At 46.3% G+C, this 14,465-nt stretch overlaps 1 protein-coding gene across 2 annotated transcripts in view; it reads left to right on the top strand.

Moving 5' to 3' along the window:
* Positions 1-14,465, top strand: part of LOC136019248 (vascular endothelial growth factor receptor kdr-like) — a 124,717-nt gene that overhangs the window by 78,345 nt on the left and 31,907 nt on the right. For both annotated transcript variants that reach the window (XM_065689218.1, XM_065689220.1), the window contains exons 12-14: positions 3,542-3,650; positions 10,573-10,866; positions 12,812-12,958. In XM_065689218.1, coding sequence (XP_065545290.1) covers positions 3,542-3,650; positions 10,573-10,866; positions 12,812-12,958 — 550 coding nt within the window. The remainder of the gene's footprint in view (positions 1-3,541; positions 3,651-10,572; positions 10,867-12,811; positions 12,959-14,465) is intronic.

Here is a 14,465-nt window from a genome sequence, read left to right as displayed (position 1 = left end):
CAATCAAAACCAGCCCAAAGGATGTTTGGTGAACTCTCAGGACCCCGCTCCAGCTCCACAGATCTTCCTAGTGGAATATATCATCCAGTTCCAACCCCTGCCACAGACAGGGACACCTTCCACTAGAGCAGCTTGCTCCAAGCCCGTGTCCAACCTGGCCTTGAACACTGCCAGGGATGGGGCAGCCACAGCTTCTCTGGGCACCCTGTGCCAGCGCCTCAGCACCCTCACAGGGAAGAGCTTCTGCCTAAGAGCTCATCTCAGTCTCCCCTCAGGCAGGTTAAAGCCATTCCCCTTGTCCTGTCCCTACAGGCCCTTGTCCCAAGCCCCTCTCCAGGTTTCCTGTAGCCCCTTCAGGCACTGGAGCTGCTCTAAGGTCTCCCCTTCAGGAGCCTTCTCTTCTCCAGGCTGACCCAGACCAGCTCTCTCAGCCTGGCTCCAGAGCAGAGGTGCTGTAGCTCCTGCAGCATCTCCATGGCCTCCTCTGGACTCACTCCAACATGTCACAAACTTTTTTATCCTGGCTCTGATTCCAGGAATGGAAAACACTTTGCCAGGTGCATGGACTAAGAAAACAAAGTAGATCAGCCCCTCTGAACTTTTTCCTCTCTATCCTACAGGTCCCCAAATGCTGGGACTGTGCTACTCCATAGGGACAGGACTCTGTGAACAGTTGTCACTGTTATGAATGGGAACAGATTCCTGTGTTTGGTTGCTAGAGTTCAAACCATTTTCTCCTTCACCTACTTTTTGCAGAGTTGAAATGGCTGCATTGAAAGTATGGGGATGGCATTTAAGGGAAAAACATCCTTATCCCTACCAGCTAGATACTTCAAAAGCACATACCACTGCTAGATTCCTAAAGGTTTCCTTCAGGTTCCTTCTGGTAAAAGACAAAACTATGTGGTCTTGCAGAGGGAAGAAGGATTTGGACACCCTTTGATATAGCATGTTAATGTTCCAAAGCATCACACTGTTGAGGACTAAACCAGGATTAGATTTGTTTGGCAACTGAGAACTTTATGCAAGATGCTGGAAAGATAACTGGCTTCCCATCTCGGGGATTTACACAGGAGCACACAGCTAGAGTGAGAAGCTGATGCATAATGATTTCAAGGGATTCATCTTATTACAAGAAAATCACTTGAAATCTTATTTCTAGCTGTGAAATCGCATCTATTTCTCTGCTGGATGAGGCTGGTCTAAAGTCACATTTTGGAGGACTCTGGGTGGTGCTAGTTCTAAGACAAGGCAGTTAAAGTGTGTTATCTTTTGTGCTCAGGTGTGTAGCAAAGTGGTATCCAAGTGCATAACAGTGATTTGGAGCATTCAGACAAGAAAACGACTTTCTCTCTTTTCCTTAGTCATTTTTTGCCAAGAGTTTGTCCCCAGATTGTTTCCCACCATAATTTAAACATCTTTCACCTTCACAGGCAGACACAAGTGGGATTAGCTAAGATGCCATCTCTGTAGAGCTATTTGCTCTGGTTTCCCCCCACTGCCATATCAGACCTTTCCTGGGTTATGCAGTTGGAGACACTGGCATCTCTGTGTGTTCATAAGCATGCGTGTGTGCATTCACAACTTGGCCACCAAAAGCACCTTAAGGCACTGCCTCAGTTTTCAGAAGAGTCACAGTGTCAGCCCCAGTACTTTGGCCATATGCCAACATGGATGATTACATCCCCTGTACAAGTTTAACTGGCTCTACAGTATTTCCCTCAACTTCCCATCTAGAGCTGTCACTCCATAAGACTAATAGCCATTAAATAGCTGTCCAAATTTATCCCCTTCTGTCCTCAGCATGCACATTTACATTGGCTTTTTCTACTCCCAAATATACAATTCTAAGACCAGTAATCAAGAGAAGAAAGATGCTGGTCCTGATGCAGCAGTAATCCAAAAGGCAGCGGCAGCGCTCTCAACATGTGCTTTGTAATAACCGGTGGCATCAGGCCTGCTGCAACAGGAATAGAAAGAGGAGGAGGAGCAGACAGTTTCTCTGGGTGATTTTATCTCCAAGTTAGAGCTATTTTCACATCATAAAGAAGTCAGAAGTGTACAGCTCTTTCTTTGGTGGACACCAGAGGGAGCTGGGTCCTGTTTTCACCCCCAAATTGTCCCTATTCTCAGTTAATTTCTGTGTTTGGTGCCCATGAAAAGGAGATATTTTTCCACTTACCTGTTATTCTGCTGAAAACTTTCCCCATTAGAATGTAAAATGCACATGGGATCAAAACCTTTGAAACTCATTTCCCTACCGGATTTAAAGTGCCAAAGCTCAGCAAATCTTAAATAACTCTCTGAAAATACATCCTGCACAGCTACAGACACATTCATGGTGCAGGTTTATGAGGAGAAAAAGAATGTCTTGTGTGAGTTTAGTTTAGGATATTAAAAAGAAAGTCCAGAGATGCCTTTGCGCACTTCAAAGCACTCTCTGTAGATAAGGACAAAGGGCCAGAGGGTGTTTTAAGTTCTGATTCTCTAAGTCCTTGGAGAGGATGGCAAAGAAAGTGGTATTTGTTCCAAATGTGAGGGCTCAGAGTTCCTCAGGTGAATGGCTGCAGGGGAAGCAAAGTAATCTTGCCAGAACATCTCTGTGTTGGTGGGTTAGACCCTGCTTTCTTGCCAGCAGCCCAAAGGAAGCACTAGAAATAATTAAAGCCATGACCTGTGGAAAGTCCTCCATCAGCTTGAGATGTTGCATGATGACAGGGACAGGGGAGTGCTGCTCCTCTTTAAGAAGGTCCTAGACAAAAGCAAGGCTGAGGATGTTTGAGGAGCACAAGTTCTTAAGGATCTGTTTGAGTTCAGCCCCTCAAATAACTGAACCACTTCCTTTCTCTGTGTGGTAAAGCTTAGAACGAGAACTCCTTCCTTCTCCTTCACAACCCTCCCTTCTCTTCTGCATCCGCCAAGTGTCAGAGCACAGGCAGCTTCTCCAGAGGTTCCTTACTTACCACGCCAAGTTCTGGGGAAGGGTTACGGGAACAAGGGGCTTCTAAGCACAATTTCCAAGAGTGAGCGAGGGCCCAATGGGACCACATCGCTCCCTCCTTTCTCTGGGGTTACAGCAAAGCAAAATCCTTTATACCACATCCCTAGGAATGACCTGCTTCCCATGCAGATGTGGTGTCCTGTTACCCGTGGAAAACACAACTGAGAAGCAGAAAAGAAGATAAGATAGATGTGGGGCTGCGTTCCCAATGGAGATGAATCTTCCAGGTCCTTCGCTCCAGCTTTTTGCTTATGCTGTCACACACAACCTTCAGTGGTGTGTCACAGGGAAACTGTTTTTCACATGGGGGACAGGAAGAAAAGAATGGGGAGGTTTAGAAATGAGGAAGGAAGAAAATTAACTGGGCTGAGGTGATGTGAGATGAGAGACTAAAACCCTTATAGAAGCACTTGTCTGTGAGCATCACTCATTACTACAAACTACTTTGTCAACTGTTTTTCTACTATAAAACATACAACTACTCTCCAGCCTCTCTGTAAAGCCTCCAGTACACTCAAAGCCTTTTCTCTGTGCTTGCAGATTGTGAGCACACTGACTATGGAAAACAGCAGTGCATCAGGAATCTATTACTGTGTGGCTTCAAACAAGATTGGAGAAGAAGAGAGGAGCATCAAGTTCTATGTCTCAGGTAAGCAACACAGGAGGCACCACACAAAAACTAGATGCTGATGATCTGATTTACCTGAAGGTTTCATGTGGCTGGTGAGTGCTCATTAAAACTGCTGCATGGTGTGTTCTTGGAGCACTCCCAGGCTCTTCACCACATGTGAGGCTGGATCCTGGGTCCTGGGTCAGTGCACAGCTGAGTTTGACATGTCCAGCATCAGACTTGATGCCTCCTTTGCCCTTTTCAAGCTGCAGATACAGGCCCTGAGTCTTGCTGCTTGTGTTTTAAAGCACCACTCATGACATCTGAGCACTGTCCTTATGAAACCTCCAGCAAAAGCGAAGTCTTTTGTAGGCTTCCAGAGGCCTGAAGCCTCTCCCTGACTCAAGAGAGCGCTTGGTCTCTGATTCAGTCAGCAGACACAGCAAAGGTGAGCAAGGCCAATACTGAGACCTAATCCAGGGCTGATATCACTGCGAGCTGTTGTGACATTGGATCCCTGCCTCAGCAATTAGTCTTTGCAGTGCCCTTTAAGGAGGGAGGAGGTGGACATGCTATTTCTCCAAAGAACACAAATCCAAACAAATATCTGCTTAACCTTTCAACACACAAATTCTTTAGTAGTGAGATCAAGACCTACAATAATGCTTTTAGGAGAGATGGGAGTTTAAAAGGAGAAAAGAGTCCAGGGACAGCCTTGTTCAAGTGCTTAAGCAGAACAAACTGAATCATTTCTGTGCTCACTTTCTGGATGAGTGCATGTTGGCTCTTAGAATTTGCATCAAAATAACAAGTTTTAGAACAAAGAGTGCAGAAGTGTCTTGGAAGGTAAATGTCTCATTCTCACTCCTCGGTTTCTTCTCCATGAAACAAGTTCTGTGGACAAACAAAGCTCTCTCCTGCAGTGCTCTGCACTCCTCTGCCTCTCCTGTGTCCTCTGTTGGTTGACCCAATTGCTCTAAAGTAATTGAGCACATTTCAAATCAGGCTGATTCCCAAAGAAGGGCTCACCAAACACTGTTCCCATTCCTGGTGCACAGAAGTAAACCCAGGACAAGTGCTATTATGAAAATGGCACCCAATGATAATGAAGCTGGTGCCATATGGGGGAAAGATTTTACCTCCATTTACAGCTTCTTTCACAAGAATCACAGACTGGTTTGGGTTGGAAGGGACCTTAAAGCTCATCCAGTTCCAACCCCCTGCCACAGGCAGGGACACCTTCCACTAGAGCAGCTTGCTCCAAGCCCCATCCAACCTGGCCTTGAACACTGCTTTAAGGAGACAGAAGAGGGTTAAAGCTTCCAAAAGACATTTTCCAAAGCCCTAACTCTTATTTACTTACAAAAACACCCTTCAAGGTGCACATTTGGGAGATACAGCTCCGACACAAGAGGTCCTCAAGATATCCAAGGCAGGCGGAAGACCAGCTATTAATTTTACACTTCACCACCTCCAGATGTTGAGTGTTCAAGTGGGTTTGCTGCTGCTCTGAATTGTGCCAGCTGCTGTGTTTGGATGGGTTACCCAAAGCCGTATGTGCCCAAGATATTCCCAGGACTTTGCAACACTTGGTGATTAAAACCAATGCTGCAGCAACTAAATAAGCACCTCATTTATGCACATTCAAAGGGTTAGATCCATCCATGTATCATTCACAACTCTGTTTTATTTTAGTGCTGAAGATATGTAGCATTTTTCCCCCCACAGTGAGTTAATACTTCAGATTTGTTATTTTAAGCTCAATCTAGCAATGTTTTGAGACCCAATTGCTTTAATCATAAAATTCTGATGACGAAGGAAATGAATCACTGGACAAAATTACTGACAGTGGTTATGGTGGAAATGTTTCCACCAAAACAGACCAGAAGGTGAACAGGGCTTGGCAAGACAGAGCTATTCTTGCCTGTGAAGAAAAGAGTGTCAGTCTGTGCCATTCCGGGGAAGAGGCAGATGCTGAACGAGCATGACAGACTTCTAAAAGTGCTGTGTTTAAAAATAGTGGTGTTTGTGGATTAGAAAGAAATGCAATCTTTCTAAATGTGGCCATTCTGATCCTAAAGTAGGTCGTGATGCAGGGGAAAATAGCAACAGAGTGACCTGCTGCTGGGTTCCTTTATGTGATGGTCCTCTGCTGAGTAATGCATGTTGCTCCAATGAGCGGCCAGGCTGCTGTAAGAAGGTCTGATTCCGGGTGGGAAACAAGCACTTGTCTTCTGCTGGGTGCACTTGAAAGGAGGCAAAGTGACCACTGGGTTACTCTCACCAGGAGCTTCCTCTGCTCTCAGTGTTGGAGGGACATGGAGGGAATGTTTGCGAGGCACCAAACAGCATAATGCCCCAAGCAGGCCACTTTACAACTGCTGGTTAAATGTATGCAGGGTGAAGCTGGAAGCTGACATAAAGGCTGAGTTGGAGCTTGAGAGCACCCAAACAACGTGTGGGCTTTTGGGACAATGTCTAGCAAATGTCTGCAGCACTTCACAGAGCTCTGGTCTCTGCCAAGCAGCTGCTGGCTGTGGGACTCCACAACTAATGCAGCAGCTGGTGGATTTGAAAGACCTGATCTCCCATTATCTCCTACCAGCAAACAAGCTGGTGGATCCTGAGCTGCTTTCAAATGTCCTGGATGAACTGGGCTCAATTAACCTCTCCCTGGTAAGAAATCTGAAGGTGACACAGAGCTAAACTCTCTTTTTCCCTCAAAACCTGTTCCACTAAGTCAGGGTTGAGTATTTGGTCAGGACACAGCAGAGGGACACAGGGAAACTCCATAGATGCTGTCTGGGCTGCACCTGCTTTCTGGGACATGCCTTGCTTCAGCCTGGTGTTCTCATCTCAGAAACATGTATTTATCCCAGTGGGATAATGGCAACAGCCATTTTGTTCTTCCAGTGCAGAGCCCCCACACAAACTCCCACGGACACCACAAATAGCACTGGGGTCTATTTTTAAATCATTCCTTTGCCAGCAGAATTCATTTCAGTGAAGGGTCAGCAGGGTTTCCGATCACGCTCAAACCAAACCATATAAGGGGTCCAACGTGATGAGAAATCTTATCATCCAGCCCTGAAGCCTTTCTGAGCTCCTTCTGCAGATGTCCTGACAGTCAGTGTCCCACTGAAGCTCTCCTAAGGCCCTTTATGGCACCAGGAACTCCCATCGCAGTGCAGTAGCAGTGTTATCCACTCTGCCCTGGCCTAACTCTTATTCATAGAATCACAGAGGATCACAGAGTGGTTTAGGCTGGAAAGGACCTTAACGTTCATTCAGCTCCAACCCCTGCCACAGGCAGGGACATCTTCCACTGGAGCAGCTTGCTCCAAGCCCCTGTGTCCAACCTGGCCTTGAGCACTGCCAGGGATGGGGCAGCCACAGCTTCTCTGGGCACCCTGTGCCGGCGCCTCAGCACCCTCACAGGGAAGAATTCCAGTGGTTTTGTTTTGTGTGAATCCTCGTTACTGTTCCTTGTGGAAGCAGAACCTGTCTCTGGCCTCTTCTGCGTACCACAGTCCTGACAGGAGTGCCCCCATCTAAGGCAGGTGACATTTTGTCACAGCCATCAGCTGCTCAGAACTGTCTCACATCACTGCCCACCACCCACTAACACACCAAAGGACACTACTGTCAGACTGCAACCTTCCCAGTGCAGTGTAAAGCTGATCTGATGTCTCCTGGAGGCATTCTCTGCCATGAACAAGTATAATTTACTTTCTAATCTCTGGCCTGTACCTTGGAAAGGGCAACTATATATTACTGTAGGTCCACACTAAATCAAATTACAGCCTTTGTATGACTGTACTGCATACAACAAAATGGGATCCCACCCAGATGAAACCTCTGAATGTTCTTGGGATATAAATGAATTATGATAAGAACAACAAATTATAACAAAAGCCCTTTTTCATGGGCTTATCTGATTGCAAAAACTACACTGTAAAATGGAGTTAAAGATTTCTACCTAAAAGAAAGTGTTATACTTCAAACAGGAGATAAAAATCAGCTCTTAGATACCAGAACAATGCATGAACTGGGCTGTTGTACAACTGCTTGCCACTCTTAATTTGCTTACTCCTGACATGTTCAGAGGCTTTATGAAAAGCTCTGTGCTGTCTCCAGCGGTAGGGCTCACCCTTTCTTCTTCTCACCCTCCCTACATGCACAGGCCTGATGGCAAACCCCCATCCTGCCAGGCCCAGGGATGGGATTTGGGAAGGAGCAGAAGTTTTGAGTTACAGCCATTATTGTGCAAAGCACAGGAAATTAAAAACAATTAATTCCTTGTAAATACAAATGGAGCCAGACTTTCTTTTGATTTATGCTGACTTCTTACCTTCCCCCAGTGGCTTATTTCCCTATTCTGCCCTGGAATCCCGCACGGCTGAGAGTGAGATTCGTGGCTACTACACTGTAATACAATATGAAAGACAAATGTTTGGTGACTGCTGATAAAAGCAAAAAGGCCCCATGGTGCATTCTTTTAGCCAGCTTATTAGGAGGCTTATAAAACACTGTATCTGTTCAGAGAGAGGAAGTTAATCACTGCTCAGGTTCAAGATTGTGTAAGCAAAGTAGTCGAAGAGATGAACTGACTTCTAATGTGCTCTGAAAGCTGCAGCTACTCCCCAGATAATCCGGGTAGGAGGAGAAAAGAGAGAGGAGAGCAGGAGAGACTTCTTTTTTCTCACTCTTTTCCTTCCACTGTAATGAAAATCAATGAATATTCTATTGGAGCTGGAAGAGCTTCTTGAAAGGCTACAGGATGGAAGAGAATAGCACAGGTTCCAGCTAAAAATATTGAGAATGCTAAATAAAAAATGTCAGTAGAAGGAACGAAAGGAACAACAAGGTGGCCCTCTGCTCCCAGAATGTGAAGTTGGTCAAAACCCTGTGGCACTGATGCCACACACAAGCCAGTGCCCGTCCCCAGAGACGCAGCATTTCCCCTGCAGAACAAATGAGGCCACAGGAGTTGGAAGTAGAAATTCACCTGCAGAAAAAGCTTCCTGAGAGGCAGAAGCAGGGGCAAATGAGGCTGCCAGCCCCATTGCTTGCAGCCAAAGGCTGGCTTGCCATGAGACCTGCAGGGGTTCACCAGGCTTTACCCAGGGTGATGTGACCAGACTCCTACCCACTGCTTTACCAGGAATCCCTTTGTACTTCCACTGAGATCCAACACGTAGGATCAGGGTGGAGGGGATCGCAGGAGGTCTCCCACGCCACTGAGCTTACTGAAGGACTGAGCTAACTAAAGATCCATCTACCTTAGCACTGTAACTCCTGCTGGAGCAAGCAGCAAATGCTTAGAGGAGAAGCGAAGAAAAAGGCACATTACGAGGGTGCTTCTTCCCTATTTCGGTCTCACAGGTTGAGGGGAGATGCTGAGATGCTGCACATGCCACATCCCGTGTTTTCTCTTTAATCCTTCCTGTTTAAAGAAGCTCTGCTGGCCTCAGACTTCCGCCCCTTTATGATAAGCATCATCTTGACATGTTGGAACCACAGGACATCTGTTGTGAGGAGTGGATGTACCACACAAGTCAGTTTGAGTGTACAGCTCGCACTAAGCAAGAGAACAACTGAGCCTAACAAAACACTGCATAAAGTAAACTGAAATTCCATGAAACGAAAAATAACAGTTTCCACAGCTGTGGCCTGAGGGGTCTCTTCCCTTTTTGGATCTTTCATAAAGCATTTCTGATGCCAGTCTTTAAAAACCATGAAGCAAAGCTCATTGGTTCTATTCCAGATGACTTGTGAAGAAGAGAGACTTTTAATCATATCTGAAAGCTCCTTCAGGGCTCTCTATTTTATATAATCTATGGTTTATTATAAGACAGATCAGCTATTTCAACAGCTTTGCTATTTATGCTCAACTGTAGCTTCAGCAGAACTTGCAAGAGTTCGCAGCGTGCACCCCTGGCCAGATTCCAGCTCCCATGTGGAATCTGTCCAATTGCAAGTGCAATGCATTCATGCTCCCCTTGGTCCTTCTCAAAGTACCATCCGTTTCATCCCAACTTCAGAAAGCATCTTACTAACAGCTCGGTATTGAAGCAGTGATCTATCAGAACTATTGCAAACACTATTCATGTTCAGAAGGTCCACAGCAAGTCTCCTACCCTGCACTATGCCTTGTAAAATTTATTGGGGCTCCTCAGGACTCTCAGCTGCTTGAAAATCCTGGCCAGAAGAATAACTCCAGGTCACTGTGGTTCTCGATGCAGTTTCACTCAAGCCTACTGGGTGGACAGATGATGGAAACTAGCAGAATAAAAAGGGAAAAGAGCATCTTTCAGTCACAACTTAATTGTGAGTCTCTGGTGGCTAATGCAGTGATAGGACTGTGTCTGTAGGCCAGGCTCTGGGTAGATGGGACTCATGTCTCAAAGTATTTCTCTTCTAAATATAAAGGCCTCAAGGTCTTATACGTCACTGGATTTGTTTAATCCATTCAGTGATCAGGTAAGTATCCACCAAGGCACATGCGATGAAAATAAATCTTGGCATAGCTGGAGTAAGAGAGAATTGGGAAGACTGTTCGGTGGTGAAGAAAAAAGAGTGTTACTTCTGAGAAACGGGAACAGGTTTCTTTATTCTTATGCAATTATAACTTCAAGCACTGATTGCAGATAGAAAGGGAAGAGCTCACAAACACATTTGTCTACCTGGATAGAAATCTCTCTTGATTAAACTCTCTTAGACCATTAACTGCTTCTATTTATAATCTTTGAATTCATTACTTGAAAATGTAATGATTACACTGCTGAGGGCTGGACTACCACACGTCAGCCCTGGGATGTGAGAGGTACCCGATTCACACAAGTCCCATTAAAACTGGCTCATTCCATGACTGCTGGTCTTTGACATTTTGACCATCAGGTTGCAACCAGGGATGTCCTCAGTTGTGACATGACTGTAAAGATGTTTTTTGTCCTTCCAGATGTGCCATTTGGGTTGCAAACAGCCCCACAAGTGACAACCATCGTGGGGAACAATGTCCAGCTGACCTGCCGGGCCTCCAAGTACATCTACAGCCACCTGGGCTGGTATTCCCCCTCCTCGGAAGCGGCTCCCGCTGACTCGCTCATCAGGAACACCAACAACTATTCCATTTCTTTGACACTGGTCATCACTAACGTCACCAAGGAACAGAGTGGCCTCTACAGATGCAGAGCCCAGAACCAGCACAACAGCACCGACACACTGGAACAGCACACTCAGCTCCTCGTCAGAGGTACGTCCTGCTAGTGGAAGGTAGCAATGGGATGTGGTGGGGTTCTGCTGCATCTGCTGCTCCCTTTGATGCCTTTCAAACACCCCTGCATGTGGATTCACACATATTACTCATCCAGCCACTGCTGGGTTTGTACAAAATATTTCCCTTACACACAAAGGTGAATTCAGCTGCATTTTATCTTCCTAACACCATGCTGGGTGCAGATATAGTGTTGATTCAAGAGGAAGGCATCCCCCACCACATTACTAACAGCACAACTCTATCACTTGGGACTGTCACCCCGGATCTGTATGACTTTGGTGGAAGAGTCCACCCACTTGCAGCTGCAAGACACCAAAACAGATTTGAACCCAGCAGATTTAATCACAAATGTCACTGGCCAAGTATATAATAAGTGACAGGTACCATTTAGTCTGGGTAAGTGTGAAGCACTTCATTGTCATAACAGTATTTTCTTACTTATATCCACCCCCCCAACTCTTTTATTTTCATAAAACCAGTAACACTACAGGTCCTGAAGCCTATTTCTTTGGTTATGTAACTATAAAGGGCAGGACACAGTAGAAAGTTTCTTCTGCTTCATAGTGAAGAGAGTGAGTGGCTCTAAGCCTCCTAAGCCTCCTCAGAAGAACAAGTGCTGCTGGAATGGGTGAATTTATTGTGTATCTTCCAACAGTGAAGAAAATCCCAAAGCACAGAACTGGAGTGGGACTGCAATGAGCAGCAGCAAGCCAGGGAGCAGGAGACAGAGCTCATCAGAAGCTGCATTTTCAGACAGTGATTTTCAAATTTGCTTCTCCACTTACATCAATGGCTAACGAAGCACTGAAAGGACAGCTATGCTGCCACAAGCACTTGTCACTTGGGTATAAACCAGGCTGGGCTGTGCTGGCTTTGTCCCTGTTGAAGCACAGGAGCACATTTCCCGTCAGGTCTCCTGCCCTGTGCATCCCACACCACTCTGGCAGAGGGGGAGATGCTCACCTACAGCACAGCTCTGATATGCGAGTGCGTAGGAAATGGGATGAGTACCTGCCTCTTCCTGAGGTGTGGAGAAAGGGAAGAATCTCCCCCTGGTGTTACAGAGGGCTGGGGCCTGGCTTGGTCCATGCTCTGAGGGAGGCACTGTGCTCTCTCTGCTCTCTGCGTTCAGGCAATTCACTTTTCTCTCCCCTGGCAGATATTTTTACTCATTTAGTCAAATTTCCACCTACACAAACACCTCCACATGATGGCTATGGGAAAAACACAGCTGAGCTGGGAATACATCCATGGGAGAACTGGAACCTTGATCACATTCCTCTGAGGATTACTGGGGTCTGTTATTTGTCTGGCACATCAGAGAGGCAATTCTGCTGGAAAACATGTGCGGAAATGCCCCTCCACCCCAGCCCTCCTTCCCCCGTGCAAAGAAGGACTTTTAAATGTACTAACACCCACGAGCTACTGTCCTTATTGCAGGTTTTATGTGGCATTATGCTGTGCTTGTGATTTTATTCACTGCCTTCCTGTACCTTCTGTAAATGAACAGAACATGGAGGTTAATGTGCTTTGTAGTAAGCAGGTAACTGCACTCACGATGGAGGACACAGAATCCTTAGAACTGTTTCCTCTTTGCCTCCTCCTCTCTCTTTTTTTTTTTTGTATTCACTCTGCATTTGCTCTACCCACTCACTGTCCTCTGTTCTCTTCAGAGGATAAGAAACTCAAGGAGGCTTGAGCTGAATCTGAATCTAAGCTTAGTCAGTTTGGAAACAGACCAAATACACTCACCCACTCCTCCCATAATCTTCTGGGGGCTTTTTGCCACCACTCATCAACCAGATCTTTGCCATTTCCAGCCCAGAGAGGCCATGCGCGAGGCTAAAGGAGAGGAGATGGCAGAGCTGAGGGAGGTGCCTTCTCAAGCCTCACCGTGCCCTGTTTTCCCTTGTCATTGTAGCAAAGGCAGCACCGTACGTGATACAGAACCTTACAGACCTGGAGGTTAACATCAGCGGCAAGATCATTCTGGAGTGCAAAGTCGGTGGGACACCAGAACCTCAGATCACGTGGAGGAAGAATGGCTACCCCATTTCAGCAGCATCAGGTGAGGGCTTGCTCCCTAGGCACACTGATATTGTACATAACATAGGATAATGGACTTGCAAATGTAGGACCTACAATTCTGTGGCTACCCTGAGCATGGCTGAGTCAGTATCAGGTACCCAACCTCAGGAAACACACACACAAATACGAACCTATCAGATCACTGCCCCAGTCTCCAACTTGGACTTTGAGGTCAAAGCTACCAGTGGTTGCAACCCACTGTGTGCTTATGCAGGTTGCCTTCTGCAGCATTCGTGTCTGCAGTCAGCTAGGTATTGTGCATGCATTAGCATGGCATTAGTACATCAAGGAGTACAGTGTGCTGCTCTTCAGTCTGCTCTGTGACAACCACTTGTGTACAAAACCAAGATGCAGAGTGTACCTGCCTGCCAGGTGGGCCCAAAAACACAGGCCTCAACTGTCAGATCAGAATATATGGGTGCGTGTTGTGGGCAGCACCCACCAGCCAGCCCAGGGCATCCCATGGCATATTACACATCTTGTCCTTGTCTCCTATGGCACAGTGATGGGAAGGGGCTCCCAGCTCAGCTGATAGAGAGCAGGACAGGGAGAATGGACTCCCTTACCTGGGCCTCAGCTCTCTGTCCTGAGATCTCCTATAAATCATGGAGAATCCCATGTCAGCAGCTGCTCCTGTGACTTTAATTTTGCATCTTGGACTAGGTAGGAAGTCTCGGATCATCCATAATTCACATCAGGCTGTTCTGAGAGAAACTCTTTATAGCTACTGAAATTCTATAAATAATTCTGGAGGGACAAGCATGTAACTCATCCAACCAATGGAAACATAAATAAAATATTGGGAAAAAACACCTCAGGGTAAGTATTTCAGCACGGAGCACGGTGAGTGCCGTGCGGTACTCTTGTTAACAACAGGATTCATGGGTAGAACACCCAGAAACTCAAAATCTCCTTCTCTTTTGGATTCAAAGCCTGACCTGCTTCCCTGTTTCTGCCCCAAACAGCTCCGTTTCAAGACGATCTCACAGTTTTGTACCATAAATGAGGAACAATTAAATGTGGAAAATGAATGAGGAAAATTAAATGTAGAAAAGCCTCACATAGGTCACATCCAGTCACACTCCACCTCTAGCCCCAGCTCCCTGTGAATACAGGACTTCACACAGTGATTTTTCCCGGGATGCGCATAACCTGATTTCTGTGTTCCACACGTTAGTATTCCCGTAACTTCCTACAGCTCTCCAAGACACTGGCTTTCTCCAGTAATTTCACTGAGTTCCCCTTTTTCCCAGGGCATCTTGTTGCTACCAGAAACCCTAACTTCCTATCACTTCCCTAGAAGCTTTCTCAGGCTCTTTGCTCATAGCAAACTTACAGCCACACATGCTGTTGGTTCAATGATCCCGAGGGATCTACAAAGGTATTCAGGAGAAAAAAGTGTCAGGGAAAGGCAGCTGCCTAACCACAATGAGGAGCACAGCATTCAAATACCTCCTGACAACAGCACGTACCAGGCCTGCTTGGAT

The sequence above is a fragment of the Lathamus discolor genome, chromosome 9, assembly GCF_037157495.1.
Source record: "Lathamus discolor isolate bLatDis1 chromosome 9, bLatDis1.hap1, whole genome shotgun sequence".
Classification (NCBI taxonomy): Eukaryota; Metazoa; Chordata; class Aves; order Psittaciformes; family Psittacidae; genus Lathamus; species Lathamus discolor.
This window is presented reverse-complemented; position numbering and strand designations above follow the sequence as displayed.